Source organism: Aspergillus steynii (genome assembly GCF_002849105.1).
Source record: "Aspergillus steynii IBT 23096 chromosome Unknown P170scaffold_7, whole genome shotgun sequence".
Classification (NCBI taxonomy): domain Eukaryota; kingdom Fungi; phylum Ascomycota; class Eurotiomycetes; order Eurotiales; family Aspergillaceae; genus Aspergillus; species Aspergillus steynii.
Window position 1 is genome coordinate 2841162 of NW_020194404.1, and position 14377 is coordinate 2855538.

The 14377-nt window shown below is 50.8% G+C and overlaps 8 protein-coding genes across 8 annotated transcripts; 6 read left to right on the forward strand and 2 right to left on the reverse strand.

The window, feature by feature from the left end:
- The first annotated feature begins 417 nt into the window (after nucleotides 1-417).
- Nucleotides 418-1944, forward strand: P170DRAFT_439905 (uncharacterized protein). Its single transcript, XM_024849942.1, has 3 exons — nucleotides 418-1024; nucleotides 1076-1307; nucleotides 1378-1944. The coding sequence occupies exons 1-3, from the start codon at nucleotides 447-449 to the stop codon at nucleotides 1558-1560; spliced, it is 993 nt and encodes a 330-aa protein (XP_024701594.1). The 5' UTR covers nucleotides 418-446; the 3' UTR covers nucleotides 1561-1944.
- Nucleotides 1945-2165: 221 nt separating this feature from the next.
- P170DRAFT_439906 (lysophosphatidic acid acyltransferase LOA1) lies at nucleotides 2166-3633 on the reverse strand. The gene is made up of 3 exons (XM_024849943.1): nucleotides 3454-3633; nucleotides 3156-3393; nucleotides 2166-3093 (listed from the first exon to the last, which is right to left on the reverse strand). Exons 1-3 carry the CDS (start codon nucleotides 3482-3484, stop codon nucleotides 2358-2360), a joined length of 1005 nt encoding a protein of 334 aa, XP_024701595.1. The 5' UTR covers nucleotides 3485-3633; the 3' UTR covers nucleotides 2166-2357.
- A 541-nt stretch (nucleotides 3634-4174) lies between these two features.
- P170DRAFT_479208 (uncharacterized protein) lies at nucleotides 4175-4672 on the forward strand (the record flags this gene model as incomplete). The annotated part of the gene is made up of 1 exon (XM_024853647.1): nucleotides 4175-4672. One exon carries the CDS (start codon nucleotides 4175-4177, stop codon nucleotides 4670-4672), a length of 498 nt encoding a protein of 165 aa, XP_024701596.1.
- A 607-nt stretch (nucleotides 4673-5279) lies between these two features.
- P170DRAFT_501329 (putative epsilon-lactone hydrolase) lies at nucleotides 5280-6642 on the forward strand (the record flags this gene model as incomplete). Its single annotated transcript, XM_024854162.1, has 6 exons — nucleotides 5280-5340; nucleotides 5398-5495; nucleotides 5558-5589; nucleotides 5645-5790; nucleotides 5848-6431; nucleotides 6490-6642. The coding sequence occupies 6 exons, from the start codon at nucleotides 5280-5282 to the stop codon at nucleotides 6640-6642; spliced, it is 1074 nt and encodes a 357-aa protein (XP_024701597.1).
- A 1361-nt stretch (nucleotides 6643-8003) lies between these two features.
- P170DRAFT_263704 (uncharacterized protein) lies at nucleotides 8004-8388 on the forward strand. Its single transcript, XM_024843102.1, has one exon. The coding sequence runs from the start codon at nucleotides 8091-8093 to the stop codon at nucleotides 8325-8327; it is 237 nt and encodes a 78-aa protein (XP_024701598.1). The 5' UTR covers nucleotides 8004-8090; the 3' UTR covers nucleotides 8328-8388.
- Nucleotides 8389-10615: 2227 nt separating this feature from the next.
- P170DRAFT_479210 (class I SAM-dependent methyltransferase) lies at nucleotides 10616-11461 on the forward strand (the record flags this gene model as incomplete). The annotated part of the gene is made up of 1 exon (XM_024853648.1): nucleotides 10616-11461. One exon carries the CDS (start codon nucleotides 10616-10618, stop codon nucleotides 11459-11461), a length of 846 nt encoding a protein of 281 aa, XP_024701599.1.
- A 357-nt stretch (nucleotides 11462-11818) lies between these two features.
- Nucleotides 11819-12247, forward strand: P170DRAFT_479211 (uncharacterized protein; the record flags this gene model as incomplete). Its single annotated transcript, XM_024853649.1, has 1 exon — nucleotides 11819-12247. The coding sequence occupies one exon, from the start codon at nucleotides 11819-11821 to the stop codon at nucleotides 12245-12247; it is 429 nt and encodes a 142-aa protein (XP_024701600.1).
- Nucleotides 12248-12436: 189 nt separating this feature from the next.
- P170DRAFT_415257 (MFS general substrate transporter) lies at nucleotides 12437-13996 on the reverse strand (the record flags this gene model as incomplete). The annotated part of the gene is made up of 1 exon (XM_024847055.1): nucleotides 12437-13996. The coding sequence occupies one exon, from the start codon at nucleotides 13994-13996 to the stop codon at nucleotides 12437-12439; it is 1560 nt and encodes a 519-aa protein (XP_024701601.1).
- Between the last annotated feature and the right edge of the window lie 381 nt (nucleotides 13997-14377).

Sequence of the window (14377 nt, forward strand, 5' to 3'; positions counted from 1 at the left end):
TGGTACTCATTTTCGCCCGAGGAAGCTTTCGTCGGTGGTCAAGTAGATAGATATCTTGGTCTTGTGGAGTGAGGTTGGTGCAGATAGAAATGGGAGATAATCAGGTCTCAGAAGAGGAGTACAAGCAATGGCCAAAGCAGATATCATAAGCAGATATCATCCGGAGGCAGCTGACTCTTTCCTTTTCAAAAGGTGTCCTATTTTCGGATACGTACTCCATGTTAACTACGATACATATGTGGTACCACAAATCAGAATGCATTGTCACTGTTCATGCTGGCATTCACTCATACAACCCTGCGCCTCCCTGGGGACTTCCGCCATTCAACCATCTCGAGCAAGCGCCGGTTGGTCAGGGAGCGAGGGTTTTAGAAAGCCCTTTCATTCTGGTCAGGTGCGCACGGACACCCCTGATAGTCCAGCGGCACATCTTTGATTATGATTCGATGGAATGCTTGGTCTTTGTCGAGGATTTGCAGGAGATCTCCGGGGAAAGTCCTGGGGGATCCGCCATCGCCCAGCAACCGCCCGGCGGCAAAAAGCACACGCGCCTTAAAGAAACCCTCATCGACTGCGACTTCTCCTCTCCCCTTCAATCACTTTCAAGACCCCCATACTCCGTCGACTCTGTCGCCATGCTTGTTCCTGTTCCAGAGCTGCCCGAGCGTACGGAAATGCGCAAAGCCCTGCGCGACCTCATCAACCATGTTACCAACCTTCAAGTTGATCAGATCAGCATGTTCCCATCTGAGATCGATCAGCTTCGCTTTGAGTGTATGGCCCTGGATGAAAAGTCCGCAGATAGGCCTTCCTTCTTTACTCCGCTACCCGCGTCTCTCTTGCGGGACCCGGATGATGACTTTGACCGGGAGTATGAGATGAAATATCAGACCTTTGATTCCGCACCCGATGATCTCAGAGGTCCAAAGAGCTGCGCAATGAGGATCGACGATTACTTCTCCCATTACGCCGGTCATTGTTCCTATATTATTCCCAAAGAGGACCTCGTCTGGTCTTCAGTAAAGTAAGTTTTCATCTGGTTGATTTTCCCATTCATTCTGACTTAACGCATTAGCTTTGATATTGTGGCTCCCTATCTCAATCTGCATCGGTATGCACACCCTGAGTTTGGAACGACATGGGTTGAAGAGGTCCGTAAGGGACCTTATTCACAGGTGAAGACCACTATTTACAACAACCTGAATGCCGATGATGAGCACATTCTCGAGGGAGAACTGCTTTCTGTCTTGCGTTTAATGATGGCCCACCTGCGAAGGGGCCGATTTGTCGATCATATGATCGCACCCGTGAGTGACCCTCGCCTCTGTCTCTCACCCTCAACCCAGGCGCAAGATCCGAGCTCTAATCTGTTGGCAGGTGATGGCTTTTTCTTTCATGGGTCCCCAGCATGCTCGTGTTATCGAAGGCTACATGGAAGGCCATACTGTCGTAGTACGTCCCAGCAAGTTGTATGACCTCCGTACCAAAGACGAGGCAGCTTTCAAGACATTGGCCGAGTGGTACTTTGGAAAACCACGTGGACCCACGCTGCCATCCTGATGGGTCCACCGTGGCCTCTTCGCAAGGATCTTTTTTGCTTTCTATTCTTTTATCAAGGGAGCGCTGGAGCTGGGGAGGGATATGGACTGTTCCGGTTGGCGTTTTGGTTTAATCCTGATTTGATTGATTGTGGGTGCACCTTTGGATTGGGAGTATCTTTGTTATTGCTACAGATTGACGTCGTGAATGATACCCCCAGGAACAATGTGATTTTTGATCTCTGAGACACTCCATCTCCGCCGGCCATTGGACATTGGCTTTTGTTGTGTAATTCTGGGAACTAGAACTAAAGGCTCGCCTATACCATTCCTTGCATGATTGTCTGCCAATGTTGCAGAGGTTAAAGGGACAGTTGCATCTTTATGTTTACTGGCTAACGGGCTATTGATACGAAGCCCTCAATTCTGTTTACACGGAGGGAAGAGAATGCGGATGACAGAATACACATGGTTCACAAGAACATGATAGGGTGCATAGGTGCATGTCTAAGAGCCGGGGTGTGTCTGATAAGATACCAGCTTTAGTGCTTCGGTTCTGTCGGCAATTCTTGGAGAAGCGCCTTAGTCGATACTCGACAATGTGCCTAATACAATATGTTGGGGGTCATAAGTCGGAGTATATTTGAAACCTTGCAATGTCAGAATTAAGAGGTATCCGATAGAACATACATAAAGGCTAAAGAAACGAAAGAAGACGCTCCATTTCCCGACCGAAACAGTTGTGACTAGTCCAAGAATTCGATAATATAACCCCATGCCTCATTCATAGAACATTATACCCCTGAAACGAACACACACTCACCATGTCCGCCGGGTTCTGGTCCACATACGGACGAAATCCTTCTTCTCGGGGACACCCAATCCGACCCGCTTGACTCTGCCCAGGCGGGCCAACGATTCAGCCACGTTGTCCAGCAAAGCCTGCTCGCTTCGGGTGATGCCAGCTTCCCCAGAAACGCCGTTGCTCTGATCCAAGGTATCCAGGAAATTCGTATCATACGTGGACTTCGGTGCGGAAGCCGAAGCCGAGTCGCCTGCATCCACTTTGACCCCCTCCGCGATCCGAACGCGGATGCAATGGGTCGGCTTGCTCAGGAGTTTCCACAGGAAACTCAAATAACACCGGGGCACCGGAGTCACCACATCCACCGGGGTGTACCGCAAACTCACGGGAAAGACCTTGGTCGCGAGCGGGGCGCTCAAGAGCCCCAGACTCATGGGCAGGATGCCACGGCTGTTGGTGGTTGTGCACTCGGGGAAGGTGACGATCGGTCGGCCGGGATATTTCTGCACGAGGGTCGCGAGTTCGACCAGACGCGTGCCCGGGGGAGGGCTCGGTTGGGGTGCGGCGAAGGCGCGCAGGATGGCTTGCAACAGAGAGATGTGTTCGACCTGGCGCGAGTTGGGGTACGAGGCGGTGAAGATGGGATCGAAGATGGCGGCGAGATAGACGGCGTCGATGGGGGAGGTGAAGGAGGAGGCGATGACGGATCCGGGGCCCGGCAGACGAGCTTGATGTTGCTTGGACAGAGATCTAGGATTCAGGGATCGGAGTTCAGCATGTCTTCCTTCCCCGCGCCCAGTTGAGGACCGTACCCTTTTCGCACACCATCCACCTGCAGATCAATCCACCATATACTGGGAACGCCCAGAATGCACCACAGGGATGCCTTCTTGCCCAGGGATCCGATGGGAAGCCATTGTAGGACGAGGAAGTAACTCAAACAGACGAAGATGAAGAACGGCAGGCGGACGCAGAAGAGAAAGATGCGAAGCGGCAGCTGGAAGCTAAGCGGTTCGGAAGGGATGGGGAGGAAGGGGGCGATACCCGACCCTGCATCATTAGAAGCGCGTTAGTCTGGGCCAGGGGTTCATCAGATAGCATGGTGCGGACCTCGATCGCGGAACTGGGTGAATCTCTCCATGATTTTCAAAGCTGCTGTGGGGTTTGGAGATCACCGAACTCGCCATGCGGGCAGTTGGCGGGATGAAACACGGTTTAGGAACCGATGCGAGGCTTGATGGGACGATGCGAGGCCGTCAGACGTGAGCGGCGATTATAAATGGGACTTCTTATCGCGGGATTTCCACGAGTCGAGCATTCTGGACTTCGACGGACGCCTTTCACATGCCTCGTCGACACCTGGCGCTAGCCGTCTTAGGCGCTGCCTCACTGTATGGTGCCTTAGTGCCTTAGTGCCTTACTCCCTGTCGGTCTTTCTGCCTTGCTGCCTTGCTGCCTTCGTGCCCTCATGCCTTGCTGCCTTAGTGCCGTGGTGCCTTCCTGCCTGTCTGCCCGGGGGAGCATCAGGCAGTGCTTGATCCTGCCCTATCCAACTTGTGAAAGCGGAAATCACCGCTTCATGCCATGATCCCATCACTCCATCACACCAACTATACCCGAGGCCGTCGCCAAACTTATCCCCTTCATGAAGCGGAGATTTGCACTCTCGGTATCTGATCAGTAATCAGTCGAGAAGAGTCCTCGGCAAGATTGATTAGTCGGCGGGGGAACTATGAGGAAGGTGTAGCGTTGGCCTATATAAAGAGCATACAATAAGATTTCCAACGATCATGGATCGCTGCCCCTCAAGCCTCCTCCATTACCCTCAACCATGGCGCTCGCGCACACCTACCAGCCTATTATCGCCTCAAACGAAGACCGTCCAACCGCCCGCAAACGCCGCGCCATCTACCTCCGTCCATTTCTCCTCTTCTGGCTCAACTCTCTCTTTGCCGAAATCATCTTCCTCGCCGTCGGTGTCTTCGTCATGACCGGCACGCGAGACCTCTTCTATAAAGTCATGTGGACCCTCGTCTTCTGTCCCCTGGGGATGGGGGGCGCAATGGGCGGTCTGATCAATTGCTTCGTTGTCGATCACTACTACGGGAAAAAGGCAGCGCATTTCACCGGCATCTTGTCCTTGCTCATCCTCAGCGCCTGCAACTATCTTTGCTACAATTTGGATAGACACTTTGGGTGGTTTGGGGCCACTGACCATCCGATGTGGTTCCATTGGCGGTATCCGATGATCTGGGCAGTTGGTTATGTGAATGGGTTGCTTATGTTTACGGATAAAGGGCAGGAAAGGCTTGCTAAGATGGGTTTGTAGATAAATTATAACGACCTACTCTGGGGAGGATAGTGGATCAAAATGTAATGGGAGGGGATGTGTCGAGTCTATGATTTTGAGAGATGTGGGTCATACAGATTAACCTTACAAGAAACTCGGGGTATGAATGTAGTACGGTTGAACTCTGAAGGACTACATATGGATCTTTTAGGGACTATCTAGGGCTCTTTCCGGGATTTTTTACGGTCCTTGGGGTTTTTAGGAAGTAGGGACTATTTTTTATAAAAGCTTTTTAACGAAAGAGGCAACTTTTCGTTACGTGATTACGCTGATCAGGTATTAGCAAAGCTCGCATAGAATTAGAATTGTTAGAGAATTCCCCAAGCTGCAAGATAATCCGGGATAAGAAAATGTCTCTTAGTATTCTAACACCGGATAAGCGTCATGATATGATTCATCTTTACACCGTGCCAACTGTATGCCCCCAAGAAACTCGGGCCTCGGTAAGAGAAAAGAATACGACTAATCAAAATGTCAATCAATCACCCTAAGCATGCTGTTATTGTGGAAACCTCTTAGGACATATACCTATTGAGATTCCACTGCTTGACAATCGTGGCTCTGAAGAAAAGAAAATATCCGCGCAATGAAGCACACACTCAGCATTGGGGAGAGAATAGATGCCTGGCTAGGTTTTTTCTCGATTGGTAAGTAGATTCAATCTGCATTCTATACTCTATGTGTTGCTGAAGATGGTTCTGCAGGAGCGGGACTGGGATATGCTGCTTTTTGTGGGCTGTTTCGTGGCCCATCAGGGGCTGATACCTACCATCATCACCTCATACAAGCGGTGACCAAAAAGGTTTCTTATAATGCCAGGTTTTTATTCTTTCTAAAAGCCATCATGCTTACAATTCGCATCAGCTCACTACACGGTTCACCCCACTTCAACTCCAGTGGGTAAATCATGCCGTATTCTAGAAAACATCGCGACTGACTATGCTTAACTAGGTACCTTTTCAGGACTTATGACCAACTCTACCTGGATTATTGCCAAAGTTTACAGATCGAGCCGAATTTTATATCAAACGGCCGCAGCCTAAAGGGATTCTGGATCGGTTCTCCGACGGCCAGATACGTGGTGATCAACTTCCATGGTAAGCAGTCCCACCCACTCACTGCCGCTCCAACAACGCTAAACAAGTTCGTCCCAGGCGGCGGGTTTGCCATGGATGCCACAGGTCCGTATCTTGAATTCTGGCCGAGTGTGGCTAGAGCGCTTTCCGAGGACGATATCACTACCGGCTGGTTCAACGTTACCTACACCCTGACGCCGCACGGCACATATCCCACGCAATTTCGTGAGGCAGTGGAGGCTCTGCGCTATGTCCTCAAGGATCTTGGACGTTCACCCTCAGATGTCCTGCTAGTTGGTGACTCCGCAGGGGCCAATCTCTGTCTGGCAGTGTTATCGCACCTGTCCCATCCATCTCCAGACGCGCCGGAACTGGGAATCGCCGAGCCCCTGAAAGCCATAGTTCTCATGTCACCCTGGGTTTCCTTCTGCCATGACTGGCCTAGTATGAGGAGTAACGAACACAAAAATATTGACGCCAGGAAAGTCACGGAGAGATGGTCGCAGGACTACTTGAACGGAGTAACCACGAACTACTACACTGAAGCACTCGAGGCACCCGAAGCGTGGTGGGAAGGCGCTCTAGTGAAGCAGACCCTCGTACTCGCCGGGGGTGACGAGGTTTTGTTGGATTCAATAATGGCTTGGGTTCGCACATTTCGCGTAAGTGACGTTTCTAAAGGATTGGATTCGATAGTCCGGATTGACTGATTATATACAGAAATCTAATCCTGATACAACCTTGGTGATTGGTCAAAATGAGTGTCACGTTGCGCCCCTTATATGGCCCCTTTTCTACGATAGTCACGAGACGGAACAGGGCCTTGCTTTGAAGGGCTGGTTAAATGAGCGGTTGCGACATAGTAATAGATAGGATACGACGAAGGCCAAAGATGCGAAATCGATCAGCATTGCTGGGCCTAGCAGTCTGGGTCATTTAGGCAGCATGGTAAAAGTCTATTTCCCTATTCTGAGCATCGAGCTTCTACTTGCAAAAGATATAAGCGGTCTGTGACCACAATAACGTCTTGTATAGACAATTCACAGGATGTGCTGTTGTGGATTTAACCGGCTTTTTTTTTTTTTTTTTTTTTTTTTTTTTTTTTTTTTTTTTTTTTTTTTTTTTTTTTTTTTTTTTTTTTTTTCTTCAAAACCAAAGTAACTTCCTTTTCTACCTTAGAGTAAATCACGGCCGAAGACCTCATGACCAGAGAACTGATCCACTCCTAATAGAAAAGCGAGTTCAACCGCATAGTTCCACTAATGTAAATTCTCCCACGGAATAAGTTTTAGCCTCAACCCAGTGGAATTCTACAATATCCTTGCCTGGCAAACTATACCCACCAATGATAATATCGCCTCCGTGGTCCGTCTTATTTCTCAAACGAACATGATTAAATGCCTCACCTTCCAGACTTAGGATGTTACATCCAGCTCGGTCGAACTGCTTTTATGACACTCAGCCTCATAAGGCAATGACCCTGTAGCTCGAACCCTCTCAGATAGTCCGCCTCATGGCTGACAACGGTTAATAGAATTAGAAGCCCCACTTTGTTGATTAGAGAGCTAGTTAAAGTCCCGTAGGCAAAGAACCCATCCTACAGAACCCGAGGAACTACCAGGCGAGTGAATAGGTGTCTTAATATTTCCCCTCGGAATAGAGAATATACCTTCCATTTTTGCATAGCCCGACAGAAAGGCATACTTCTACGGAGGATGCCTGATCGGTCAATCAAGTAACGTCCCCAGCGGCTCTTGGACGTTAAAAACGGCCCCCTTGGAAATTCTGCCAGCCTTGGTTCGTGGGATATAGTCACTGGCTAACAGGGCTAGGTTCGTCGCCCAGTTCGCCGGAATCCACTGTGGGGTTTACGAACTTGCCCGTACTCCGCTCCGAGGGATTATGCTAATGTAGAATGATATCATTTTCCCCAATATCGTGTGCGTGGTTGGGCAGCTCGGGAGGAATACTTGGCGATGTCCATATCTTGAATAGTTCATAACTACTCCGGAGCCAGCCAAACTTGAATTTCATATCGATTTCTTGCCTAGGCTCCAGTGTGGATGGAGTGAATGTCTCAGTTATTAGGAGAATAAAGCAATGTCAGATTTTAAACCAACGTGCTCCTCATATCATGCGAACATACCCTGAAAGCCAAGACTTGGCATCTACATCTGGGAAGGTCAAACGAAAAAGAGAATGAGCTGTTCACGGACTGCTATAGATACACACCAGTTGATTCTGCAAGTATACCGAGTCGGATACGGCGTCAGAGATCACAATGAGAACAGAGGCTAGGAGCCAGAAAGTTATAAAAGCCCATGGATGGACGGCCCTTTGAAGCATACCAAACCATCCTCTTCACTTCCCCAGCCTCTCCTCCCTCAGAATCCAGGCAAGTCTCTCAACCAATGCACAGGAAATCTCAGACTAACCCCCTATCAGATCAATTCTCCTCCGACAAAATGCGTTTCTCTGCTATCGTCGCTCTCGCTGCTGCCGCTCCCACGGCTCTTGGCTGCACTTTCGTATTCGAGTTAAACCACGACACAGCCTAGGGTGGCTTCAACGAGGTATCGCATTTTGCAAGAATCTACGAGAGCGATAGCCCGAATTTCAAAGACGACGGGTCCGACGCGTCCAAAAACATCGGATTCGAGGGTGGCTGCAACACCCTTGAATATAAAGGGCAGTCCTACGAGTTTTGCTTCGAGAGAGCCGCAAACCACAACCTTCACGGCCCTGCCACCGTCCAACGGTCTGCTGGAAACAAGCGCAACATTCACCCCGATGGTCAGGATTATAAATATACAAATAGCGTCTATCTGGGCAGCACCCGTATTCATGCTTACTATGTTTCGGGTATTGAGTGCCCGGGTGCATAGAGCTATCTGTCAGGGCGAGTCTGAATTTCGATGGACTTTTGGATGGGGATGCGACACTGGAAGGTGTTAGCTTTGTCGATGATCTAACTCGGAGGCCAACATGATCGGAAGAATGATGTATCCTAATTTATCTTACCTTTTCTCGTCCTCGTGGGAGCTAGATGTGTAGCTAGAGTACCGTCTGCCTTTCTTGATTTTCATTGCTTTCTCGGCGTAGCCTCTGCGTGTGGTGCGTTGGTGAAGTGTTGAACAAAGTCCGTCTTGCATTAGTGTTAGAGATAGAGTAAAACAGCACATTCCATGATAATAGAAGAAATTTTTCTGAGTTTAAATGAAATGAAAAGACGAAAAAAAAGTCAAATGGAAGGCAGCAGTTGGTATGAATCCCGGTTTAAGAAACAAAAATCTAAAGAAAGGTGAAGGCAAGAAGAATATAAAAAATTATCTCTTCAATCAACCAATGATCCCTCTTTTCCACCAGGGAATATACCAAGACTTTCATGTGCAGTATTATTGATCATTGGTCTCACTGGGAGAGAACGGACGTTCAATTGCATCATTCCACATCATCGTTGCGACGGCACCTTTTGTTCGGGCGAATGGGACCGGTGTCAAGCGTGACAGCAGGGCAAAGAACCTCAGACCGTGACTCAGGACGAGGTTCAAGACTAGACTCAAGTTTCAAGCGAGAATAAACAGGCTCATGATTGAGCGACAGATCACATACCAGCTCACGGCGTTCGGATAAAGTCGGGGCGGGTCTCGGGGGTGGATGGAAAGACTGAGGCAGAGAATTTGTATCAAGTTCACGATAAAGTAGGGGATCAGGACATTCAACCGCGGTTTTTTCATGGATATATCGGGTTGACTGCATAAGGTGATCAATGGTGTTCAAGGCTGTAGTGATTTGAGCACGCAGTGTGGCATTCTCAGTTTCCAGCCGAGCTTGATTATTTTCCTACTCTTCAACACGGACCTGAGCAATAAACTCGTTCCTGTGGATTGATTCAAGTTTCAGAGCAAGCTTGCGGACTAGACGTTGGGCACCGAGTATATCGCCTAATCCATTGCCTGATTCATTTCCAGGTCCCACGGCATCGAGACCGCCGCCCTCCGGAGCGGAGATCATAACAATATCGGATTGAGGATCGAGCAATTGAGCCGAAGCAAGAGAGGAGTCAGCCGGCACAAGGACCTGTGCTGGTCTTGGACAAATAGGGGAGAGGCCCGATTATCGGTGGCTGTCGGTGGAGAATCACGTCCAACCAGTTCAGCAAAAGCTTCGTCCTCGGTGGAATTGGATTTGTTCAAGATTCTCTTCATTCATTGAGGGTTGACGAATTGGAGGGTATGTCAGAAATGTCGGAAAGAAGGATCCAAATGACTGTAGAGAACAAAGTGAGATAAAGAATGCAGAAAGAAGGTAAGGAACAGAGGTAGGAAATGCGAGAAATGAGAAGAGTGTGATTCCAAGTGATTGGTACTATGGATCTGCAGTGAAGTTAATAGAACGTAAACATTAACATAACAAAAATAAAGGTCTAATACTTCTGCACTGGCTTGTGGAATTAACAAGTGGGCAACCATATAGGGGCATTCTCTTTTTCAAAATAATAATAAGCATAAATAGCCAAGGATCAAGCTGTAGTTTCCAATAAGCTTAAGCCTGGACCACTCTTCTTCTGCTTCCAGCACATACTGTGGTGACATCATACCCTCATCTTCTTGCCATTGAACCCATTGTGATTTGAGAAATTCCCCACGCCCTTCAGGCTCTGTTTATACTATAACCCAGTCCAACCAGTCATATTCTCATCTCAAATCCCACCTCCACTCTAAAACTCGGGCACCGGATCCGGAATAGCCCACATCTCGTATTCAAAACCGCAATCCAGCCCTCCCTACAGCAGACACTTCAGTCAACCCCCAGAACTCTCAACTGATCTCCAAGACAGCCCAGAATGACTTCAGTCCCAACGCAAAACATCTACAACGACCCATCTTTCTTCAACGCATACAGCACGCTCCCGCGCTCGGAACACGGCCTCGCCGGTGCCCCAGAATGGCCAGTCCTGCGAGACATGGTCGGCGGCGCATCGGGTGTGCAAGACCAGATGACTCTGGACCTGGGGTGTGGGTATGGGTGGTTTGCGCGCTGGGCGGCAGACCATGGTGCTAAGCGCGTCAGGGCGATCGATGTCTCGGAGAAGATGATCCGGCGTGCGAAGGAGCTTGACGGAGAGGGGAGGGGTGGTATGATTGACTATGAGATTCGGGACTTGGAGACCTTGACGGCTGCAGAGGACGAAAGGGACAAGTATGATCTTGTCTACAGCTCGCTTACGTTCCACTATGTTGAGGATTTGGGGAGGTTGTTGAGAGAGATTCGTTCTTGTTTGCTCGGAGGGTCTTCTTCCGCTACGAACTTCAAGGCAGGGAAGAAATCTTCGAGCACTAGAAAAGGCAGATTTGTCTTCTCGGTCGAACATCCCATCTGCACGGCCCCTATCTCGCCGGCACCAGACTGGAGCCTGGTTCGCGACGAAACCAACACGGAGCGCAAAGTCTGGCCGTTGAACAACTACAGTGAGGAAGGGCTCCGCGTGACAAGTTGGCTGGGGACAGCTGGAGTGCAGAAGTATCATCGGACTGTCGAGACGTACGTCTCGTTACTATTGGAGAACGGGTTCGTGTTGACGGGATTGAAAGATTGGGTGCCGAGTTTAGAAGACGTCAGGGCCCATCCGGAGTGGAGGGAGGAGAGGCATAGGCCGTACTTCTTGCTGGTTTCGGCAGAGATTGCTTGATGGTACTGCTTTTGTGAAAGAGGAATTCATAGGCTACCTGGGAGTGGCTTTCTCTGGCTCGTATAAACGGTATACTTGTCCTGATGGATCCATGACTCACGACCACTGCGACAATCACCAGTGAGATGAGTCATGCATTATATGCGCATCTTTCAACTGACTGTTGACTGTGAAAGAATCCAATAGAAAAGTCTATAGAGACCGAGAACATATGTCCATATCTGTCCTCATGTATCCTTAACCGCAATATGCCCATCTAAACTCCCTCTATAAGAACCAGCACACCCTCTCCATATGAATGGCAATAAACAATCTCATATCATCTACCTCATAAAATAAACTGCTCAGTCTACCAAGATGTCTACCCTCACGAAATTCACACCCTCCACGCCTAAAGGCCGACGATCACGATCCCCATATCTGTCCGCCAAAACAGCCACCATCTTAATCCTTGCCATCTCGATTTTTCTTTTCCTGATCAGCAAATTCACCCTCCCATCATTCACTACCTCGCAAAGCCCAGATCATAGTATCAACCAGGATCTCTATCCAGATATCCAAGTGGCAGAACAGAACTTCAACCCCAACGCTGATTGTGACCTCGACCTCGACCCTGACATCGAATCCGAAGAACATGACTGTCCGTATTCGGTACCGCATACTCAACGTGGAAGCGAGAAAAAGCAGAAGAATAGTTGGAACTCTTCCTCTTCCGGAGAGTTCTGGATCTCGGATCTAGGTCCTATCGAGCGAATCCATGTGAAGTTGAACTCTTCAACGGCCTAAGGATTTGTGGCTGTATCAGGAGTTTGATACATCTCGTGCTGGGAGGCACTGACGGAGAAATGGTCTAGTTCTGGTGCCGATTGTGTCCCTCGAAGCTGAGGGAGAGCGATGAGGGATTAAGACGAATCAATTACAGTTAGATATAGTTGTTCTCTGTAGCTAAATTCACCGATATACCGAAAGATTGCCTTAATCCCTCTTCACCTCCAACCTCCTCACCCCCCTCAGCCCCCACAGACTAATCGCCACCGACGCAAACCCCAGCGCGCAATTATACCACCAACCAATCCGGTACCCCGCCAGCACCGCCTGCTTACTGCCTCCATCTCGAAGCTGCCCCGTCACCTGCCTGGCGATCAGCGCCGAGCTGGCAATCCCGAAGCTCTTCCCGATCTGCGCCAGCATGTTGAACACGCCGCCCGCCAGCGCCTGCGTGCGGGCCGGAAACGCCGCCGTCAGGATCAGGTTCGCGACCGTGTAGATCAGGTCCGCCCCGAGCGGGTTCAGCGCCATGGCCTGGAACACGCCGCGCCAGTATCCGGGGCCGTCGACGCGGCATAGCGTCGCCAGGAGAAGAGGGGCGATTCCGCTGAGGAGACAGGCCGCGGGCACGGCGACGGAAGGTCGCAGGCGCGGCAGGAATGCGCCGATGGCGGCGTTCATGAGAACCCCGGCGATAGGGGCCGGCAGGAAGTACAGCGATGATACCAGCGCGGAATGGCCGCGCACATCTTCCAGGTAGAGAGCGGTTAGCTGCTCGCTGGCGTTGAGGGCGCCCCAGACGAGGAACACGGTGATGCAGACGGCGGTGAAGGCGGCGTTCTTCCACAGCGCGTTGGGAATCAGCGCGGGACGGTCCCGGCGACTCTGGCGGTTCATCCAGAGGGCGAAGGCTGGGATGAGCGCGACGGATATACAGATCATGGCGAGGTTACCCGGTTCGCGCATTTTGCGCTCCGCGTCGGATCCCGTGGCCACTGCCAGGGCATAGGAGAGGAGGGCCAGCGCGGAGCTGATGAGCAATGCACCGATCCAGTCGACGTCGCGGGACAGACGGCCCAAGGCTCGGAGTCGCAGGGGCTCGCCGTCTACTTTACGGGGCAACGCCCACAGCGCCAGAGCCAGTACCAGGCCGTTCAGAATGGCCGTGGCGTAGAAGCCCCAGCGCCAGCCGATGGTGTCGGAGAACACGCCGCCCAGGACCAGACCCAGTCCGAAACCGACGGCCTGTCCACCGCCCATGGCTGCGAACGCGACGCTCCGCAGACGCGGACTGTCGTTGGCGGGGAAGGTATGCGCGGTGACGCCGACGGCACCGGGCAGACAGAACGAGGACGCCAGGCCCGCCATCGCGCGGAGAGCGATGAGCTGCGTGGACGTGGCAGACAGCCCGGCACCCAGGGCACTGGCGGCCTGAAGCAGGGCTCCGAGAAGGCAAATGCGTCGACAGCCGAGCACGTCGGCGATGGCGCCGCATGGGAGCAGGGTGCAGCCGCAGGCCAGGGAGAATGCAGCGGTCGGCCAGAGCTGGATCTCGGGGGGGATGTACAGATCAGTCGAGATGACGGGAATGCAAACCGTCAAGAATCCACCGAGCAGATTGCCAATGCTCGTAATGCAGGTGATGGAGGCGATGGTGGCGACGATTCGACTTCTGGACAGCGAGGGACTTGACGGTGCATCTTCCACCAGAACATCGAAGGATGGCTGCTCCGGCGTAGCAGTTGCTTCTCGGGCCGGAGCCGACATGATGTGCTCCTCTGGACAGGTTGTCTCTGACTCATGCATCTGGTCGATTCCCTGAGGATGTGTGGTCAGTCACAAAGGGTTCCGGTGGATCGACAAAGGGAATTCCCTGGAAATGTCGTGATAACACGTGGCGTCACTCGAGTCAATGTCGGTCACATTTGGCCTGGACAATTCCCATACAGAGCTGATGGGGATGTTCAGCCTTATTGTATCCTTATTCTTCTCTCAAATTAGTCATTGCTGTTGAAATCCCGATAAAGCTAGAAATCTGACTATGTACCTCTATACACTTCACCCATATATGCTATAAATCCTATGCAACACTGTACAATCTAATATAACCAGCCCAAACCCAAACTCCAATATGTACACCTCAAACTT

What these genes read in the sequence shown, in the direction of transcription:
- P170DRAFT_263704 (XM_024843102.1), top strand. Translation starts at nt 8,091, where the DNA reads ATGGATGGACGGCCCTTTGAAGCATACCAAACCATCCTCTTCACTTCC.
- P170DRAFT_439905 (XM_024849942.1), top strand. Translation starts at nt 447, where the DNA reads ATGGAATGCTTGGTCTTTGTCGAGGATTTGCAGGAGATCTCCGGGGAA. An exon ending in CTCGTCTGGTCTTCAGTAAA is followed by an intron (nt 1,025 to 1,075) that starts GTAAGTTTTCAT and finishes TTAACGCATTAG; the next exon opens with CTTTGATATTGTGGCTCCCT. An exon ending in TCGATCATATGATCGCACCC is followed by an intron (nt 1,308 to 1,377) that starts GTGAGTGACCCT and finishes ATCTGTTGGCAG; the next exon opens with GTGATGGCTTTTTCTTTCAT.
- P170DRAFT_439906 (XM_024849943.1), bottom strand. Translation starts at nt 3,484, where the DNA reads ATGGAGAGATTCACCCAGTTCCGCGATCGAG. An exon ending in CACCCAGTTCCGCGATCGAG is followed by an intron (nt 3,394 to 3,453) that starts GTCCGCACCATG and finishes CTAATGATGCAG; the next exon opens with GGTCGGGTATCGCCCCCTTC. An exon ending in GTGGATGGTGTGCGAAAAGG is followed by an intron (nt 3,094 to 3,155) that starts GTACGGTCCTCA and finishes CCTGAATCCTAG; the next exon opens with ATCTCTGTCCAAGCAACATC.